Source organism: Panthera onca, chromosome C1 (assembly GCF_046562875.1).
Source record: "Panthera onca isolate mPanOnc1 chromosome C1, mPanOnc1 haplotype 2, whole genome shotgun sequence".
NCBI classification, from domain to species: domain Eukaryota; kingdom Metazoa; phylum Chordata; class Mammalia; order Carnivora; family Felidae; genus Panthera; species Panthera onca.
In genome coordinates, this window is record NC_138346.1 from 190,479,899 (window position 1) to 190,498,047 (window position 18,149).

General features: G+C 38.1%; 1 protein-coding gene across 1 annotated transcript in view; it reads right to left on the reverse strand.

Annotated features, from left to right (window-relative positions):
- The window catches only part of RLF (RLF zinc finger), an 84,908-nt gene that overhangs the window by 32,684 nt on the left and 34,075 nt on the right, over nt 1-18,149 (reverse strand). The window contains exons 4-5 of the mRNA XM_078452042.2: nt 14,515-14,647; nt 7,483-7,685 (exon numbers count right to left, since the gene is read on the reverse strand). Of these exons, the coding sequence (XP_078308168.1) occupies nt 7,483-7,685; nt 14,515-14,647 (336 nt within the window). The remainder of the gene's footprint in view (nt 1-7,482; nt 7,686-14,514; nt 14,648-18,149) is intronic.

Consider the following 18,149-nt stretch of genomic DNA (forward strand, 5'->3'; position numbering starts at 1 on the left):
CATTTGTTCCTCATAATAGACTCTTTAAACTGAAGCTGATGTTTTTCAAAAGGGAATCAAAGTGGATTTCAGGTTATCCAGATAATAAGACTCTTGTCACGTGTATCCTCCAACAGGAAAAAGGTAGGAGTTACAGTTAGCAAGTCTACATTTCACATAAACCTGGGTCTACCTTTGGGAGAATCATCCCTGTTAGGTTCAGAGACACAACATGGAAAAAAGGCCATGCTTCTAAAAATCAGACTTCTTTTAAACTGCAATAATACCACAGACCAGCACTAGGTTAACAACAGTGGTTACTTGCATGTAATGGTCATTGATGCTTTTTTTTTTTTTTTTAATTTTTTTTCAACGTTTTTTATTTATTTTTGGGACAGAGAGAGACAGAGCATGAACGGGGGAGGGGCAGAGAGAGAGGGAGACACAGAATCAGAAACAGGCTCCAGGCTCCAGGCTCCGAGCCATCAGCCCAGAGCCTGAGGCGGGGCTCGAACTCACGGACCGCGAGACCGTGACCTGGCTGAAGTCGGACGCTTAACCGCGACTGCGCCACCCAGGCGCCCCTCATTGATGCTTCTAATTAAACCCTATCGCTGTGTGTATGTAAGCCTGAAATGCCCTACTAAATTCTTGAAAATTATACATCTAACTCTCCATGACTCACTAGTATAATCTTACATCAACCAAAATACCCACACATAACCCACGAAAGCAAGACTAGATGCAAGATCCAGATGTAAACTGCCCTGGGAAGATGTCTCTTCAAAGCTATTTGAAAGACCTCTGCATTAGGAGAGAAAATATTTAAATACTCAAATCCTCAACTTCCTCATACAGCCTTTCTACCTTTAATGTATTTAAGTTTATTTTGAGAGCAAGCAAGAGAGAGAGAGAGAAAAAGAAAGAGAGAGAGAAAGAGAATGAGCACAAGCAGGGGAGGAACAGAGAGAGAGGGAAAGGGAATCCCAAGCAGGCTCCATGCTGTCAGCACACAGCTCAACATGGGGCTCAGTCTCACAAATTGTGAGACCATGACCTGAGCCGAGATCAAGAGTGAGTCAGAAGTTTAACCAACTGAGCCACCCAGGCATCCCTTTAATGTACTTTTTGAGAGTACGTTTCATCCCCCATACAATAAAGTAAAATTATTTACACTTCAATTTTAAATGTAATTATACACTTTGTTATTATTCCTTGTTCAGGATCGATCTTAATCTTGATTCTTATTTAAGCTACACCTGAAATTTCTATGCTCCTGTTTACTTTTTCTTCTACTCCCAAACTGAATTCCCAATGGATCCTGCTTAAATGTATTTGCTGTTTATCATCTATACCTAGTGATTATGTCAATTCCCAACAGTGCTAGACTAGTGAGTAAATTAGGTACTGTTTGTCTTTTTCTTCCCACATCAAGAAAAGAAAAGAAGCTTCTCCTGTTGTGTCTATTAACATTAGACACTGAAGAAATAGTTCATTCAGGGATTAAGACAGAAATGGACTCCTGCCTTAACTGTGCCAAGAGTTCTACTGACAGATTCCTTGGCTCTTCGTAATAATAGAAGGGCTTCATGTTTACAATCTCATTATCCTTCATATTATATGTGGAAAACTTGATCTTTGCAAAGATTTCCTCCTTCAGTAATGAAAAACATATAGGAAACATCCACTTGGGACACTAGGCCATGACCAAGTCTGTAACTTTCATTAAAAATCTTTCATGTGCAGAACTAATAGTAATATCGTATCATTCAATTCTAAATGAAACTGAAACTTGAGGATTCCACTGAGGTTCTGAGTTTGGGGTTGTGAATTTTGGCTTTCAAGGTGATCCCCTCAAGTAATCTTAATTGTATGTGTCTGGCTAAATCTTCCCCAGCAGAGGTTTCCTATTACACACACCCATTATGGTGATACCCACAGGAGCCAACATACAAATACTCTTATTCCCAGCTGTTGCTCAAGTTAATTTGACTCTTCTGAACTCAGTTGAAGTAGATGGCAAATGTGTATAGAACTCTGCTACTTTAGAACACATGCTGATTTTAAACCCGATTAATGAACGTCTAGTGATTCATTATACTTTTCCAAAGCAAATTTTAAAGATTCTCTTTAATTCTATTGTCAGTTGCAAAAGAAAGCACAACTGGGTGAGACTAATTATGATGGTATCAGTGTTCCTTTTAAAATTTTATGATGTGTGCTAAATGTTTTTGCATTGATATATTTAAGTAATCTCAATCATTATAAAATGTTTTAAATCACACCTATACATAAATGTATAAATATGAATGGATGACATACCACTAAGATGTTTCCTATTATAACATGGCTCGTTGTATTTACCAACTGGAAATAAGTTGTACAGTGGAAAAAAAGGCTGGCCAGAAAGCAAGGAGATCTGTGTTCTAGCCTGGGCTTGGACTCTCTAATTAGCTTAATGCAGGTAGGGCCTTGGAAACATTATCATCTTGGCTTCAGTTTCATCACTGGTAAACCATGCAGGAGTAGACTAAATGATAGTCAATGTTTACTATACACTGGAAAATCTGATTCTTGTAGAGCAAGGACTAGCAAACATTTTTTATAAAGTGCCAGGTAAAAAATATTTTCAGCTTCGTGGGCCAGGTAGTCTGTTACAGCTACTCAACTCTACCACTGTAAACACAGCCATAAACAATAAACAAATGGGCATGACTGTGTTCCGGTAAAACTTTATTTACAAAAAAAGGTAGTTGGGTGGATCTGGCCCACATGCCATAGTGTGCCAACCTCTGTTGTAGAGAATCAAATCACATTTCCTCTAACTTCGTTCCTTACAAACTCAACAAATTTGTTGAAAGGAATTAATTATGTAACTTCAGGAAGAAATCCTGTTTTGTTGTCTTGTTATTAATAAACCAGGAAAGTCATGGACAAAACAAAGCTGATTATTCTCCCAAGCCCTCCTTGTTGTCCATATCTTTCTTCTTTGCCATTCTGATCAGTTAGCGGAACACTGTCATTCTTCCAGTCTCCCAGGCCTCACGAGTCTCTTGACATTAAGTCCTCTTGCTAACTCCAATCAACCTCTTCTAAGCCTAATATATCTTCTTTCTAAGCTTCCTAAAATATTGTTTGTCATTTCAATCCCCACCTTCAAAACCTTTCTAATTTCTACTGCATCAAATCAGTTTTAACTCACTAGAGTTTCCAAGGCCTCCCCCTTCTCCCCACCCAACAGGTCTTATTTCTCACAAGACCTCAACACCCACTCTGCCATGGCAAGGTGTTCTCCAGTGGGCCTCAGCAACATACACATTCATTTCTCCGCCTTCACTACCAAAGTCAGCTATCCCCAAACCATTCTTTCTACCCATCCAAACCCTAACATTATTTCAAGGTCCAAATCAAGGGTCAATTTTTATAAAGCCTTATATGCCAGTCAACAAAGATTCTCCCCACTTCTATTGAATTCAGGGGCAGTATCATACGGCTTAGTACTTATCTTCCTGTATCTGTTTCTGGCAACCAAAGTAAGCCATACACACCCTTCTGTTTTTGCCAGTACCTCATACAATGCTACAAACAAAAGCTTTAAATAAACAAAGGCTGAGACATTAAAGGAAAAGTTGTTGTTGTTGTTATTATAGAATGAAGAGGAATCAAGTCCATGATCTAGCATTTTTGCTTCTTCTGAAATTTTCTGGCATGTATCAGGTGCTGAATGTAACCATTACTACAACTTAACTCTGATTAGGTTTCCCAAACACAAAATACTACAACTGTTATTAGAGATAAGCAGTCTCCCATCTCCTTATCCTTCCCAACACTGCAAATAAAAAAATTAGCATATGGGCTTATAGTTAGTCGCTTATGAATAAATGCCTATTATGCTGCTAACTATTCTTCCAGAATGTAGAGATATAGTGGTGAATAAACCAATGTCTTCATCCTTACAATGTTTTCAACCTAGTGGGAGGAAACAGAAAAGAAGCAAATATGATGTCTAGCAGAAGTAGTAATATAAACATAAAGAAGAAACAGGTAAGGGGACAGAGAGTGACAGAGGCCATTTTAGATGGATGTCTATATATTTATAATAACGGTAACAGGTATTAAGAAAAAAAGGGCAGAGAAGGGGGATAGTATAAATTTTCTTTTCTTTTATTTACTCGAGACAGTGTGCATGCACACAAGCAGGGGAGGAGCAGAGGGAGAGAAAGAATCCCAAGCGGGCTCCACAGCAGCATGGAGCACAACCCAGAGCTCGATCTCACGATGGTGAGATCATGACCTAAGATGAAATCAAGAACCGGATGCTTAACCCACTGAGTCACCCAGGCACCCTGATAGGACACTATTTTAGATGGGACAGTGAAGAAGGTCTCTGATAAGGCAATCTTGCAGTGAGATGTGAATGCTGTTAAGTGAACGAGCCATCCCAAGTATCTTGTGGACGGGCATTCTAGGCAAAAGAAATGGCAACCACAAAGATCTAAGGCAGGAATGTGTTTGGTTTGTTCAAACAACAGCAAATTGCTACGGAGCAATGAGCATTACATGGTAGAAGATACTGTCAGAGATGTTTAGAGAAGTCTCCAGGAGCCATGACACATAGAATAAAGCCTTCTGGATTTATTATGAAGAAGATGGAAAGCTGTTGGTCAGGGAGTGACATGACCCCACTTTAAGTTTTAAAGATATTATTCTAGTTAATTTTGGTAAGAATAAAATGTAGAGAGTGAGAGTAAAAAGCAAGTAGGTCAGTTCAGAAGTTTCTGAATTAATTTTTGTAACACAATGCCTAACACAGCATTCGGCATATAAACCCTTCGGTATTTATCACCTAGGATGATATATATTATCCTGCATTTTTAATACTAGTAGTAGTATACCAAACTCAGGTTTGCATCTCACCTTAACCACTTTAAGCTTTGTAAGCATGAACATATTACTTGATCTGAGCCTCATTTTCCTCACCAATAAAAACAGAGTTAAGAGTTGTGAGAATTAAATGTGACAAAATATATATAAAGCATTAGGCATAGCATTTAACATACAGTAAGGACTCAAAAAAAATGGTAGCTGGTTATTCACTACCTTCCCCCCTTCACCTGCAACACTGAGACTGGACAGCAACTGACTTCATTTGGAAGAAAGCGCATAAAAACAAAGCCCGAATATCAGGTAGATCAGGAGCTTAGTTATGGACATATGAAGTCTGAGATGCTATTAGCCATACCAGTAGAGACAGTGATTTAGGTAGCTGGATATGTGAGTCTGGAATTCAGAGGAGAGGACTGGGCTGGAGATAAAACATTTGAGATTCAGACAACAGTTGGTATTTAAAAACAGGAATCTAAAAGAAGTCACCAAGGGCATGCTTGTAGGTAGAAAAGAGAGGACACACAAGGACAGAGTCCTAGAGTACTGTAACATTTACTCAACAGAGAGATGAGGAGGAAGAGCAGGTTAGAACTAAGAAAGACTGACTCATCAGTTAGGTGCATAGAAAACCAGGAGAACGCAACACCCTAGAATGCAAGTGCCTGGGTGGTCAGTCAGTTAAGCAGCCGACTCTTGACTTTGGCTCAGGTCAGGATCTCATGGGTTCGGGAGACTGAGCCCCGTGTCAGGCTCTGCACTGACAGCTTGGAGCCTGCTTAGGATTTTTCTCTCTCCCCTTCTCTCTCTATCCCTTCCCTCCTTGTGCTCTCTCTCAAAATAAATAAATAAATAAACCTAAAAAAAATGCTTAAAAGACAAAGTTAAGAAGTCAGATTGAATAAGATGAAAGCTGAGAAATCATCATTGGATTTAGTGATGTGATAGACTGGCAGGGGTGAATGCCATATTATAATGTGTTCGAGGAGAATGATGTTATTAGAACAGTAAATTCACACAATTCATTCAAGAAATTATGCTGAAAGGCCAGGAGAAGAATGGGGTGGTCGTTGGATGGGGAAGTGGAATCTAAAGATTTCTTTTTTAAAGATGAAAGAAGTAATAGCATAAATGCTGATAGGATGGTTGCAGTAGAGGAGGAACTGATGATACAGTAGAGAAAAGTCCTGGAAGCATTATCCTTGAGGGGGCGACAGCAGGTGGGATATGATATTGAAGTCGGGGGGGGGGGGGGGGGGGGACTGGCCTTAGGCAGGAGAACAGATACAGTTATCTTTAGTAATGGAAGAGAAGGTACGCACGCACTGATACAGGTAGGTGAATAGATGTCATGGAAGCAGCTTACAGAAACCCCCTTCCAACTGCCTCAATTTCCTCAGAGAAATAGGGAGAAAGTTCATCAACGCAAAGTGTGATGGGGCAAAAGGCATTACAGTATACATTTGAAAAGAAAGGACACAGTATGAAATAGTACTTTATGAAAGTGGGAGAGCAAATAGCCTAAAAAAATATAGTGTGACTGATTACTGGTAAAACCAGTAGGCTAGTTTTCCCAACTCGTTTGACACCACTGGTGCAGGTAAAGATAGAGAGTAGGTCAAGATTTAGAGATAATCAAGATGGTGGTTAGTCAAATAAGTACAATTAAGGGAGAGACCAGTCGAGAAACTTAGGGAGTGATAATATTGATTGACTATGGAAAAGCAGAGTTTAAGGAGGGAAAGGATGAAGGCAAGCAGGATCAATAGACTTTTGGTCCTGGAGTGAGTGAGCTGGAAAGAGAAAGTTGCATTTGGAGTAGGATATTATAAATAAAACTGTAAGTTGAAACTATCATTAAAGTTTAAGAATTACTACAGCATAAAATCAGATCCTTGGGATTATTACCTTTAATAGGAAAGGTTTAACAGAGAAGTAAAATGAGAATCCATGTACCAGATCTAGGAGAATTGTAGGTAGATGACAGAATATAGCTAGAAATTATTCATCTTTTCCTATGTAATTTATCAAAAACTATTAGAGAAAACGAATTCCAACATTTTAAAGAAAAGGGTTCGGGTTAAAAAATGCAATGTGACTGATAAAATAATTTTTAAAAAAGATTCAATTATTTTATTATTTTCCACGGTACCCAGCTTGTGCATTTAATTATAGTTCAAAACATATTCACAGGTTCTAAAGTCCCATATTTCTCTTACAGTTACATGTGTAAAGTACCTTAAATGAAAGCTAAGTGACATTCCTACTTTAGTTTATCCCTTGATGTTAGTATTAATAATTTCTGTATTTCCCAAACATATAGAAATCATTACTTTAAAAAAAAGAAAAACACCTTTTACATTTGAAAATTTCAAAGCAAACCAATGCCCTAACACATAAATACCCACCTGCATATTCTCTAATTATCTACTTTCAAATCCACCTATAAGACATAACTTTATATTCACTCTGTTGAACAGTTATATACAATTAATATGGCACTTTTCAGTAGCCAGAAAAAAATAATTCTTGGTTTTCATCCTGCCATGCAACATTTATCAAAATCTATTAAATTCACAGTAAGTGTGAGTGACAACAGCACTTATTTGCTTTACTCACCTCCTTAATAGCATCTTCATTCGGGAGAATGGAACATAAGCATGTGATATAGGCTTGCTGAAAAGATGACACATTTGAAATTTCCTTAGATTCTGCACACAGTTTTGATAAAGCAGTGGCCTGAGGGATGCAGTTAGATTTCAACAAATGTTTTATTCGCATTTGCAGAAAGGAAGGTCCTTCTTGTGCAATCAATTTATTGACTAGGAGAAAGGAAAAATAAAAGTCTGATAACATACCTCATAACATGTCAAGGTTAAGACGATAGTTTGATATCTTTTGTTGTTGGTTTGTTTTTAGTGAATAAAAATTCGGTTGATATAACTTGGGAAGTATATTCTGATCTCGATACTCATCTGATAGAGCAGATAGCAAGATAAATTAATTTTGCTAATGATTCCCACATTATTTGTAGTTTTATTCTAAACACCAAACCTCTTAATAAAACTACTAACACTTTATTAAAATTAATTATTTGACGTTCTCCTCCCTCACTTTCTGATAAGGATATTAAGGAATATGGATATGAACAACAAGCATAAATGCAAGAAAAAGAAGTAGCCTATGTAATATTAACAACTACCACTCGAACACTTTTATGAGGTACCAAGCTTTAGGCTGAGTGTTTCTATATACCTCTCACTTATTCTTCACACCACCACCAAGGCAAGTATTATTATCCCCAGTTTAAGGTTAGGAAAATTAATATTCAGAGAAATTAGGTAACTTGCCAAGGATTCCAAAGCCAGTGGTGTTCTTTCCTCTAAACCAGGAATTTCTCAAAGTGTGTTCCACCGACCAAAAGACCTGAGAGATAGTCCTAGAAAAAAAAAGGATTCCTTGGTCAAATCTCTGAACAGTCCTGCAATAAAGAAAACTGTTCACTTTTATTTAACCCAATGTCTCCCAAACTGATTTGACCAGAGAACCCTTTTACACATATTATTAGCATAATGTAAAATATATGTTCCTGGTTCAGTACACACTTTGGAAAATGCTGCTCTGGGCAGTACTAAATATTAAGCATCTGAGCACTGATTTTTACAGTGTTCTAGACAATCCCACAACTTACGAACAGCATACACTCAACAAGTGTGTGGCATCGTTACTATTATTTAAAGAATAGAGGTGAGGATATCGTAGGTCAAGACAAGTCATGAGTAAACAAACTGCTTTAGATGTTCCATCTAAAATAGTGTTTCTCAAACTTGAAAGTGCCTTCTGAATCACCTGGGGTATCTTAGTAAAATGCAGATTCTAATTCAGCGGGTCTGCGATGGGACCTGAGATTTTGTTTTTCCAACAAGCTTCTCAGATGATACCCATGCTGCTATGTCTACAAGCATGAGATCTATGGAGTGGAAATCACTGTATTAATGATAAACCACTGTGGGGACAGGGATAAACTACTGGCCCAGTCTTTACATCCGAACCAACTGCACAGTTTCTGAAATTCTTTTAAAAAACAAGTAATACCATATATGCACATGACATAAAATTCAAAAACACAAAAAAAGTTTATAAAGTTGTCTCCTTTCTGCCCTAACTCCAGTCCCCCAGTCTCCTTCCCCTCAAAACAATAACTGTTTCCAATTTCTTCCAGAAATATTCTGAGTACAGAGGACCTATTTCTTTTCCCACTAAATATATCATATAGGTCATTCTATATAGGTGGAAGGTGCCTATTTCCTGTGGTAGCTCAAAAAGGTCTAGATTCTAGAGCTCTAACTGCAGATTCTGATTTAGCAGGTGAAGCCTGGGGAGGGAGAGAGGGGGATAGAGAATGTGTGTCTGTGTGTGTTGGTTTTAAATTCCACAGATACTCTAATAATGTAGTCAAGGTCAAAAAGTATGGCTGGAAAACAGATCACTTTCACTTGGATTTTTCCATTTTAGTCCCATAGGCACTAAATTCCACAAAATGAACTCATAATCACATCTCCCTCTCAAATAGCTCCTCATTCCTTACTTCTATTTTCAGTAATGGTATTCTCTCAATCATACAGAAAGTTTAGCATTATCCCTCCTTGCCAATTCCATCCCTCAATTATTATTATATCCTTATTGTATGCTAGCAATTCTTTTTAAAACTCCCCAATCAGGGGCACCTGGGTGTCTTGGTCAGTTGAGGATCTGACTCTTGATTTTGGCTCAGGTCATGATCTCCCAGTTCATGGGATTGAGCCCCACATTGGGCTCTGGACTGCTTGGGATTCTCTGTCCCTCTCTCTCTGCCCCTCCCCCACTCATGTTCTCTTGTGTGTAAATAAATAAATAAATAGATCTATATCTATATATCTATATATCTATATAGATATAGATATCTGTACAGTTTCTTAAATTCTTTTAAAAAGTTAAGTAATACCATATATGCACATGACATAAAATTCAAAAACACAAAAAAATGTTTATAAAGTTATCTCCTTTCTGCCCTAACTCCAGTCCTTCCGCCTTCTTCCCCCCAAAACAGTAACTGATAGATCTCTCTCTCTCTCTCTCTCTCTCTCTCTCTCTCTCTCTATATATATATATATATATATATATATTAGGGGCACCTGGGTGGCTCAGTCAGTTACGTATCTGACTTCAGCTCAGGTCATGATCTCACGGTTCATGAGTTCACAGTTCATGGCCCCGCATCAGGCTCTTTGCTGACAGCTCAGAGCCTGGAGCTTGCTTCAGATTCTGCGTCTCCCTCTCTCTCTCTGCCCCTTCCCCACTCATGCTTTGTCTCTTTGTCTCAAAAATAATAAACATTCAAAAAAATTAAAATAAATAAACATTTAAAAAAACCTCCCAATCTAATTCTTTCATATTATTCCCTGCCACATCTGTCACCCCAATATCCTATTCTGCCTATCATCAGATTCTGCTCTGTGTATCTGCCCTATAAGGCTATAAGCATTTTCACAAATCTCACCCTGAAGAGCTATACAACCCACCCTCTTCTAAATTCTTACAGCATTAAAAAAAACAATCCCCACAGTATTTTACTTCCTTCACTGTACTTAACTTTTCTCTTTAACTACAGGAATAAAGGATTACAGTGTACAGAGATTACTACCTCATGTTTTGGAATCACCAATGTGAGGCTGAATCAGGACTCTGACACATACTAGCTGTGAGACCCTTGGACAATTAACTGACCTCTCTGAGCCTCAAGTTTCTTCATCTGTTAAAAAAAATTAGTAATATCCACCTCACAGAGCTGAATGAATCATAGATGAAATACCGTAACACAGATAAGACACTTGGCACAGGGCCAGGCACAGAGTAAATGCTCAATACTAGTTGCTATTATCTGTTTCTGTCTTCTCCCTTACTACACCATCAGCAATTTGTGAATACCGTGTCTTGTTAACTTCTGTATTCCCTGCAGCACTAAACACAATGCCTTACATATTAGAGAGGTTTTACAAAACCATATATTTAGCAACTGAGTGGTTATCATGCTTCAATCAAAAACTTTCAATATCTCCTCACCTGTGTTCAAATTCTGCCTCCCAATTTTAACCACGTGGCCTTAGACATGTGTAATGTCTCACCTGGTTTATGGACTAAATGAAATATGGAAAGCACTAATATGATACTTATCACATAACAAACACTCTAAATTATAGAGGTAAAACTAATTTACTCAATGTACTATAGTTAAACCACCATATCGACTTTGAACATACAGACCAATCTTGCATTTTAAAATTCATTTCAGGCGTGCCCAGGTGGTGCAGTCAGTTAAGCATCCAGACTCTTGGTTTTGCCTCAGATCATAATCTCACAGTTCATGAGTTCAAGCACTGCGTCAGGCTCTACGCTGACAACTCAGGGCCTGCTTGGGATTTCTCTCTCCCTCTCTGCCCCTCCCCTGCCCAGGCACTTGCATGTTCTCAAAAAATAAACATTAAAAAAACAAAACAAAAAAAAAAAACAGGGGCACCTGGGTGGCTCAGGTGGTTAAGCGGATGACTTTGGCTCAGGTCATGATCTCATGGTTCAGGAATTCAGGCCCTGCATCCGGCTCTGCACTCACAGCACAGAGCCTACTTGGGATTCTCTCTCTCTGTTCCTCCCTCAGTTGTGATCTCTCTCTCAGGATGGATAAACTTTATAAATAAATAAGCTTTATAGATAAATTCATTTCAAGTCATGTATCTTAACTTTGTTTTTTAAAACGAAATCCATCCATACATTCAATATTTAAAAATGATATAATAAAGTATAGAAATCCCCTTCCTAATTGGGAGTCTTTCTGTATTTTTTTGGTCATTTTAGTATAAAATAATTTTTAATCATATATCCTTTCTTCCATCTAGATTCAACAAATGAACTGTTTTGTCATTTCTTTACTTCGCTTTTCTTTTCCTGAACCATTTAAAAGTAAACTGTAAACATAACGATACTTCATCACGTAAAAAATGGTTAACATTTAAGGTCCAATTAAAAACAGCCGTTGTTTTCTTTTTTAACAGGAAAGCCTGTTTTTATTTTACTGGAAGGCTCAAGTGGCACCTGACAATTCATAAAATGGCTTCCGAGGTAGGGGGCAGAAGGGACACAAAAAATAAACTGGGGTGGGAAAGAAAAACAACCAGGAGGAGGTATAAGAGCTGGTTCCTTATCAGCCTGATTTGGGAAAGGAGTTGGTGACTCTGAACAAGGATGTGTCCCTTCCTTCAACCTTTGGGAGGGGAGACAGAAAAAAAGGAAAAGACTGTGGCTTTGGCCCTCCTGAGTCTCCTACTGGCATAAGTTATGGGAAAGGGTGGGGGTGGGGGGCTGGGTAGGTGGGTAGGGTACAGGTCAGTTGGCAAAACTGGCAGATACCAGATGGTGGCTCTGGGTGTCCTTTGAGTTGTAGTTGGAATCTCTCCATTATGGTAGTGGGGGCGCCCCACTGATGGTAGCTGAGGTCTCCTAGTCTGTAGGTTACCTGGATCCAGGTGGCTGCTGCCATTGCCACTGTGAGGAGGGGTAGTTTTGTGACTCCTTGAGCTCAGGATGGAAACTACGAGTGAGACCTTAGCTGGGCTTGGTCTTGCCATCCCCATCATCTGTGGCAGGCTGCTGGGGTAGCCTGGGGTGGAAAGGCCTTCAGTACCTGGGCTGGAATCTGGGTGGGAGAACCTGCTATTTCCCTGCTGATTATGCCAGGCAGAAGTGCCAACAACTGATACTCATTACATACTTCAGTAATAAACTTTGGGGGGGGGGGGGGAGGTCACAAAATTCAAGAATTCAAGGCAGGAAAAATAAAACCCTGACAGATATTTTTTTTAAATCCACAAATAAACTGAAAAGCATTTACTGAGTTCCTTGGAGGCTTAAAATGTGTACTTTTATGCTTCTGATGACTACATCATTGAACAGAAGACAATCAACGAGAGGATAATCACTGCTTTCTAATTTCAAATATATGTTAATACCTGGGCTACCAAGGGCAGTGGGGCTATAAAAGAAGCTTTCTTTAATTTCTGTAATGTTTATTTTTGAGCACATGCACGTGTGCACATGAGCGGGGGGGGGGGGGGGCAGAGAGAGGGAGATAGAGGATTCAGCAGGCTCCATCCACACTGTAAGCGCAGAGGCTGATGTGGGGCTCAAACTCACAAACCCTGAGAGCATGACCTTAACCAAAACTAAGAGTCGTCTGCTTAACTGACTGAGCCACCCAGGCTCCCCTAAAGGAAGCTTTCTAATCTTCTGACCTGAAATTAGAGTCAGGGCCAACTGAGAAAGCAGGCAGACTATATAGGCTGCCCACCATTTACATGCTAGTTCACAGAATAATTCCTTAGACATGTCGCTGTTCTGTGCACAGTCTTACAGATAGTGGGCACTTCGTCTTTACTGAATAGATAGGATACCACAAGATGTTAGGTGAACAGTGCTTCTCTCCATTTCTTGATTTTTTTCTATGTGAAAAGAAATTAAGTACTGTTAACTCCTGAGGTGGGGTGATGTATTTGACTCATACATCAAGGGAAAATAAAGTGGGGACATTTAATGCTACTCTAGCCTTCTTCCTGTTGAGCTTAGGCCTGCCTCTAGAGAGTAACAGAATAAGTGCTCTTCTCTGCCCTCGTCAGACTTTATCTGGACTGGGATCTGCCTAATTCTGGGATTCTTCTGAAACTATTTGGCTCTATCCTCTAAGCAATTTATATTAATAAGAAAGGTGATATTTTAGCCTCCATCTGCCTATATCCACAAATGGGATGACATATACTGGGAACCTGAACAGAAAACAATAAAACCAACCTCTTTTCTATTTAACAGCTCTTTCCTTTATTCTTTTCCTCTTTTGTCGATGTGGCTAATAAGCAGGAGAATTAGCAGAGGAAAGGGAACAAGAGAAAACTCTAAGTACCCTCCTTGCCAATCTTCTCACTATACGGAAAACCCAAACAGCATGTCTACAGTAGGCTGTCAAACTTGGTGAATGAATAAGCTAACTAGGATATTTTAAGGCATCAGCATTCAAATGGTCTGTTCAAGACCTAAGTTAAAGATATACCAAAAGTATAAATAAAAACTCTTCTGAAGCTCATTTTTATTCCTGAAACATACTTAACAGAATGTGATCCTTTTAATTTTCTACTAACTTAAAGCAAATGAAATCACAATTGGTCGTGGTACCAAATGAAATAACTTTTTGTGTCTAAAATGCAAATATCAACTCAATTCCATAAATCTTCTGGTCTTAAACTGACAATTTTGTAAATAAAATTTTCATTCTTTGCATTTCTCTACAAAATGCTAAATTCCAATTATTTCATAAGTTTAAAATAAAAAAGCAACTTTTCCATGGTCCTTAGTTGTAGTAACCAGAGAACAAAACACGAGCAAAGCTCTACCATATACTAAAGACTAGGAAGACGTTAAATGCTAATGGTTAGTTTTTACTATTCAAAGGAGAACAGACTGGGTAGGGATACACAGGTGATATTCACAAAATTTTAAGCCATAAATGAATTCTAATTCTCTTAGATCTAAGTCTTCCTTCAATATAGTCAGTAAAGTTTTATGGCTTACCTTCTTCTGTTTCTACTGGCTGTTGAGACAGAATTTTAAGAAGAACTGGGTTTTTCCACACTCCTTCCTTGGTAACATGAACCAATATTTGTAGGTTATTATTCCCAAATTCCAATAATGCATCATGTGACTCCTAAAACAAAAACACATATCCAGAAAACAGACTAATAAGCAATATAAAATGTATTTTTTGCCTTTTCAGTGTATCTGAATGTCTATGAAAGGAACTTAGATTTCCAAAAGAGAAATAAGCAGGAAAAAAAACCATCCTCAAAGCTCTGTTTATTTTTAAAAGTGAAACTAGAGGGGCGCCTGGGTGGCTCAGTCAGTTGAAGTCTGGCTCTTGGTTTCAGCTCAGATCATAATCGCACAGTTGGTGAATTCGAGCCCTGTGTCAGGTTCCTTGCTGACAGTACAGAGCCTGCTTGGAATTCTCTCTCTCTCCCTCCCTCTCTCTGCCCCCCCCTTCTCTCTCTCTCAAAATAAACTTAAAAAAAAAAAAACAAAAAAAAAAACTAGGGTATTTTCACTAAGTTAAAGAGCACCTTTAAAATGTTTTCCTACGGGCGCCTGGGTGGCTTGGTTGGTTAAGTGTCTGACTCTTCGTTTCAGCTCAGGTCATGATCTCATGGTTTATGGGTTCAAGCCCCGTGTCGGGCTCTGTGCTGACAGCACAGAGCCTGCTTGAGATTCTCTCTCCTTCTCTTTCCCTCCCATGTTCACATACACTCTCTCTCTCAAAATAAACTTAAAAATAAAATAAAATAAAATGTTTTCCTAAATTCTCCTTAGGTAAAATTATGACCATAATTCAATTTACAACCTCACATTAATAATTTTATTTAAATTTTTTTTTTTTAATGTTTATTTATTTTTGAGAGAGAGACAGACAAGCGGGAGCCAGGAAGGGGCAAAGAGAGAGGGAGACACAGAATCTGAAGCAGGCTGAGCTTTCAGCACAGAGCCTGATGCAGGGCTTGAACTCACAAACTATGAGACTCATGAACCATGAGATCATGACCTGAAGTTGGAGGCTTAACAGACTGAGCCACCCAATTGTCCAATTACTAAATTATTTTAAGGCTATTTATATAGCTTTCTTTTAAAGGATTCCACAGTATTCACAAGGCACTTTGATTGCTCAGTTGGTTAAGCGTCAGACTTCAGCTCAGGTCATGATCTCGTGGTTTGTGAATTCGAGCCCCACAATCGGATTCTCTTCTGTCAGCAAACAGCCTGCTTCAGATCCTCTATCTCCCTCTCTTCCTGCCCCTGCCCTGCCTTGCACACTCTCTCTCTCAAAAGTAAACATTAAAAAAAACTTTAATAAATAAAGGATTCCATGGTATTCAAAAGGCAATGTATTCCTTCTAATAGAAATATTAATTTAATGATGCTGATAAATTTTTTTCATTGTTTAAATTCTTCTATCAAAAGACTTTATTTATTATTATTATTATTTTTAATGTTTATTTATTTTTGAGACAGAGAGAGACAGAGCATGAATGGGGGAGGGGCAGAGAGACAGAATCTGAAGCAGGCTCCAGGCTCTGAGCTGTCAGCACAGAGCCCAAAGTGGGGCTCGAACCCATGGACTGTGAGATCATGACCTGAGCTGAAGTCGGACGCTTAACCGACTGAGCCACCCAGGCGCCCCTATCAAAAGACTTTTTAAATGAAAAGTGGCTCTATATAAAATGTCATGGAAAGTCTAGGTTATCAGCTATCATTCTATCTCCTCGGAAAACAAAATATAATTGCCAATAGTTTGTTCTTTAAAATATTTATGTACACAAAGGGTCAGGAGAAAGGAGTCAGAAATTTAACTTGACATAAATGATTAAGTATATGTCTCCAATGTCCACTATTACTAGTGAGGATTACTGGTTGTTCCCATATTCTGAAATTTTAATGTGTTTGCTCTTATTCATTGTCTCCCTTCATCTCTGCCCCTCCCCTGCTCATTCTCTCCCTCAAAATAAATAAACTTAAAAAAAAAAAAAAAGTTGCAAAAAACAGGATTGCGGTTTTATTAGAAAATTCATTTCAGGATGTATTTTCATATTCATAGGCAAAAGACGTGGAAGGGTTACACAAGCTGAAAATAGGGAATGAGCATGTTCTATTTGTGGCCTGCTCTGATAACAACTGTTCTCTTACCAAAAGTTTCCTCAAAACCATCTACTGCCTTGTTCAGTTATCACTAAAATAAGAAAACTTCAGGGTTTTACCTTTTAGTGTTCAACAGGGACCACGTCTTACATTTATCTGTACATCTACTACATTTATTTTATTGAACACATATTCAAAAATATATCCTGTATGATAAATACTGGAAAAAGTTACACAGGTGTAGGGGAAAGGCAAATATTTTGTGCAGGCATACAATCTAAGAAAAGAATGAAGAAACAGGACAGTATTCTCTCTGCAAAGGATACTAATGTAAATAATAGTAATAGCCTTAACAAGAATAGGGAGAGTTGCCCTTCTAGACTGTTGTATGCCAGGACAAAACTACTGGCAAGCCTCAAAACACAGCATAACAAAATCAGTGTGTTATGTATGAGAGATGATTTTAGCACCCATATGAATATTTGAGGAATTAGGACCATGTTATAGGGATTAAAACAGGCCAAAGACATGAGAAAAAAAAATCCTCTTTTCCCCCAAAAAGAAAAAGATTAACACTGTTATCATTTCATTTTGAGTTACACACCCCAGAAGAAAGAAACTGCCAGATAAAGAAGTGTGTCTGTTAACATCTAAATATTTACTTGTGCCTACATGAAACAGGTCTGGGCTACTACAGAGTTATGTCCTCGAGGAAGCAGTTAGCAAAACAAGCTCTGGATATAAATCTGGGTGTAACTTTGGGTAAGCTAATCAACACTCTCCATGCCTAGTCTTCCTATTTGTAAATGGGGATTCAAATGATCATTACATTATAGGCTTGTAATTTGATTAAAAGACACAAAACACATTAAAAGACACAAAACACACAAAACAATGTAGAGCAGTATTTAGTACATAGTGATAACAAACTATTTTTTTTTAAATAGTTTTTCTGTCTCTGTCAGTAACAGGCAAATTTGCCTCCTGTTACTGGCATTTTACTTGCTTTTCCTCCTATCCTATTACCTCCTCCACAACTCGTTACTTTCTGATGTGCTCACCTTTTACGAAAGTGGATAATCAAGCCAATATGAGAGCCAATGGAGCTCTTCTGCAAACAAAATGCATGAATAGAATCTATGATGACTATTTTGGCTGTTTGAGAGACTTATACTGCTAGACATAATCCCTAATGTTAGAGGGAAATTACTAGATAAGTGTACGAAGAATTATCCAAATACTGCTACCTTATAACCAACCATATACAACTTTACATTTTTAATAGCTTTTTTTCTGTCTAAAACTTTGTTTTTGAATAATGAAAACTTCTATGTTGATTCCTAAGCTATATAATGGCTAACAAAACCAAATGAAAGAATAAAACAATTTTTAACACACCCCCTTCATTTGGAAGGCATCTTTCTCAAAATTTCATGAAATTAATATACAGTATGCTTGTTTTTCTTCCAAGTTTTCAATTTTATTTGCTGGGAGGAATTAACTAAGTGTCTTGGATATCTAAA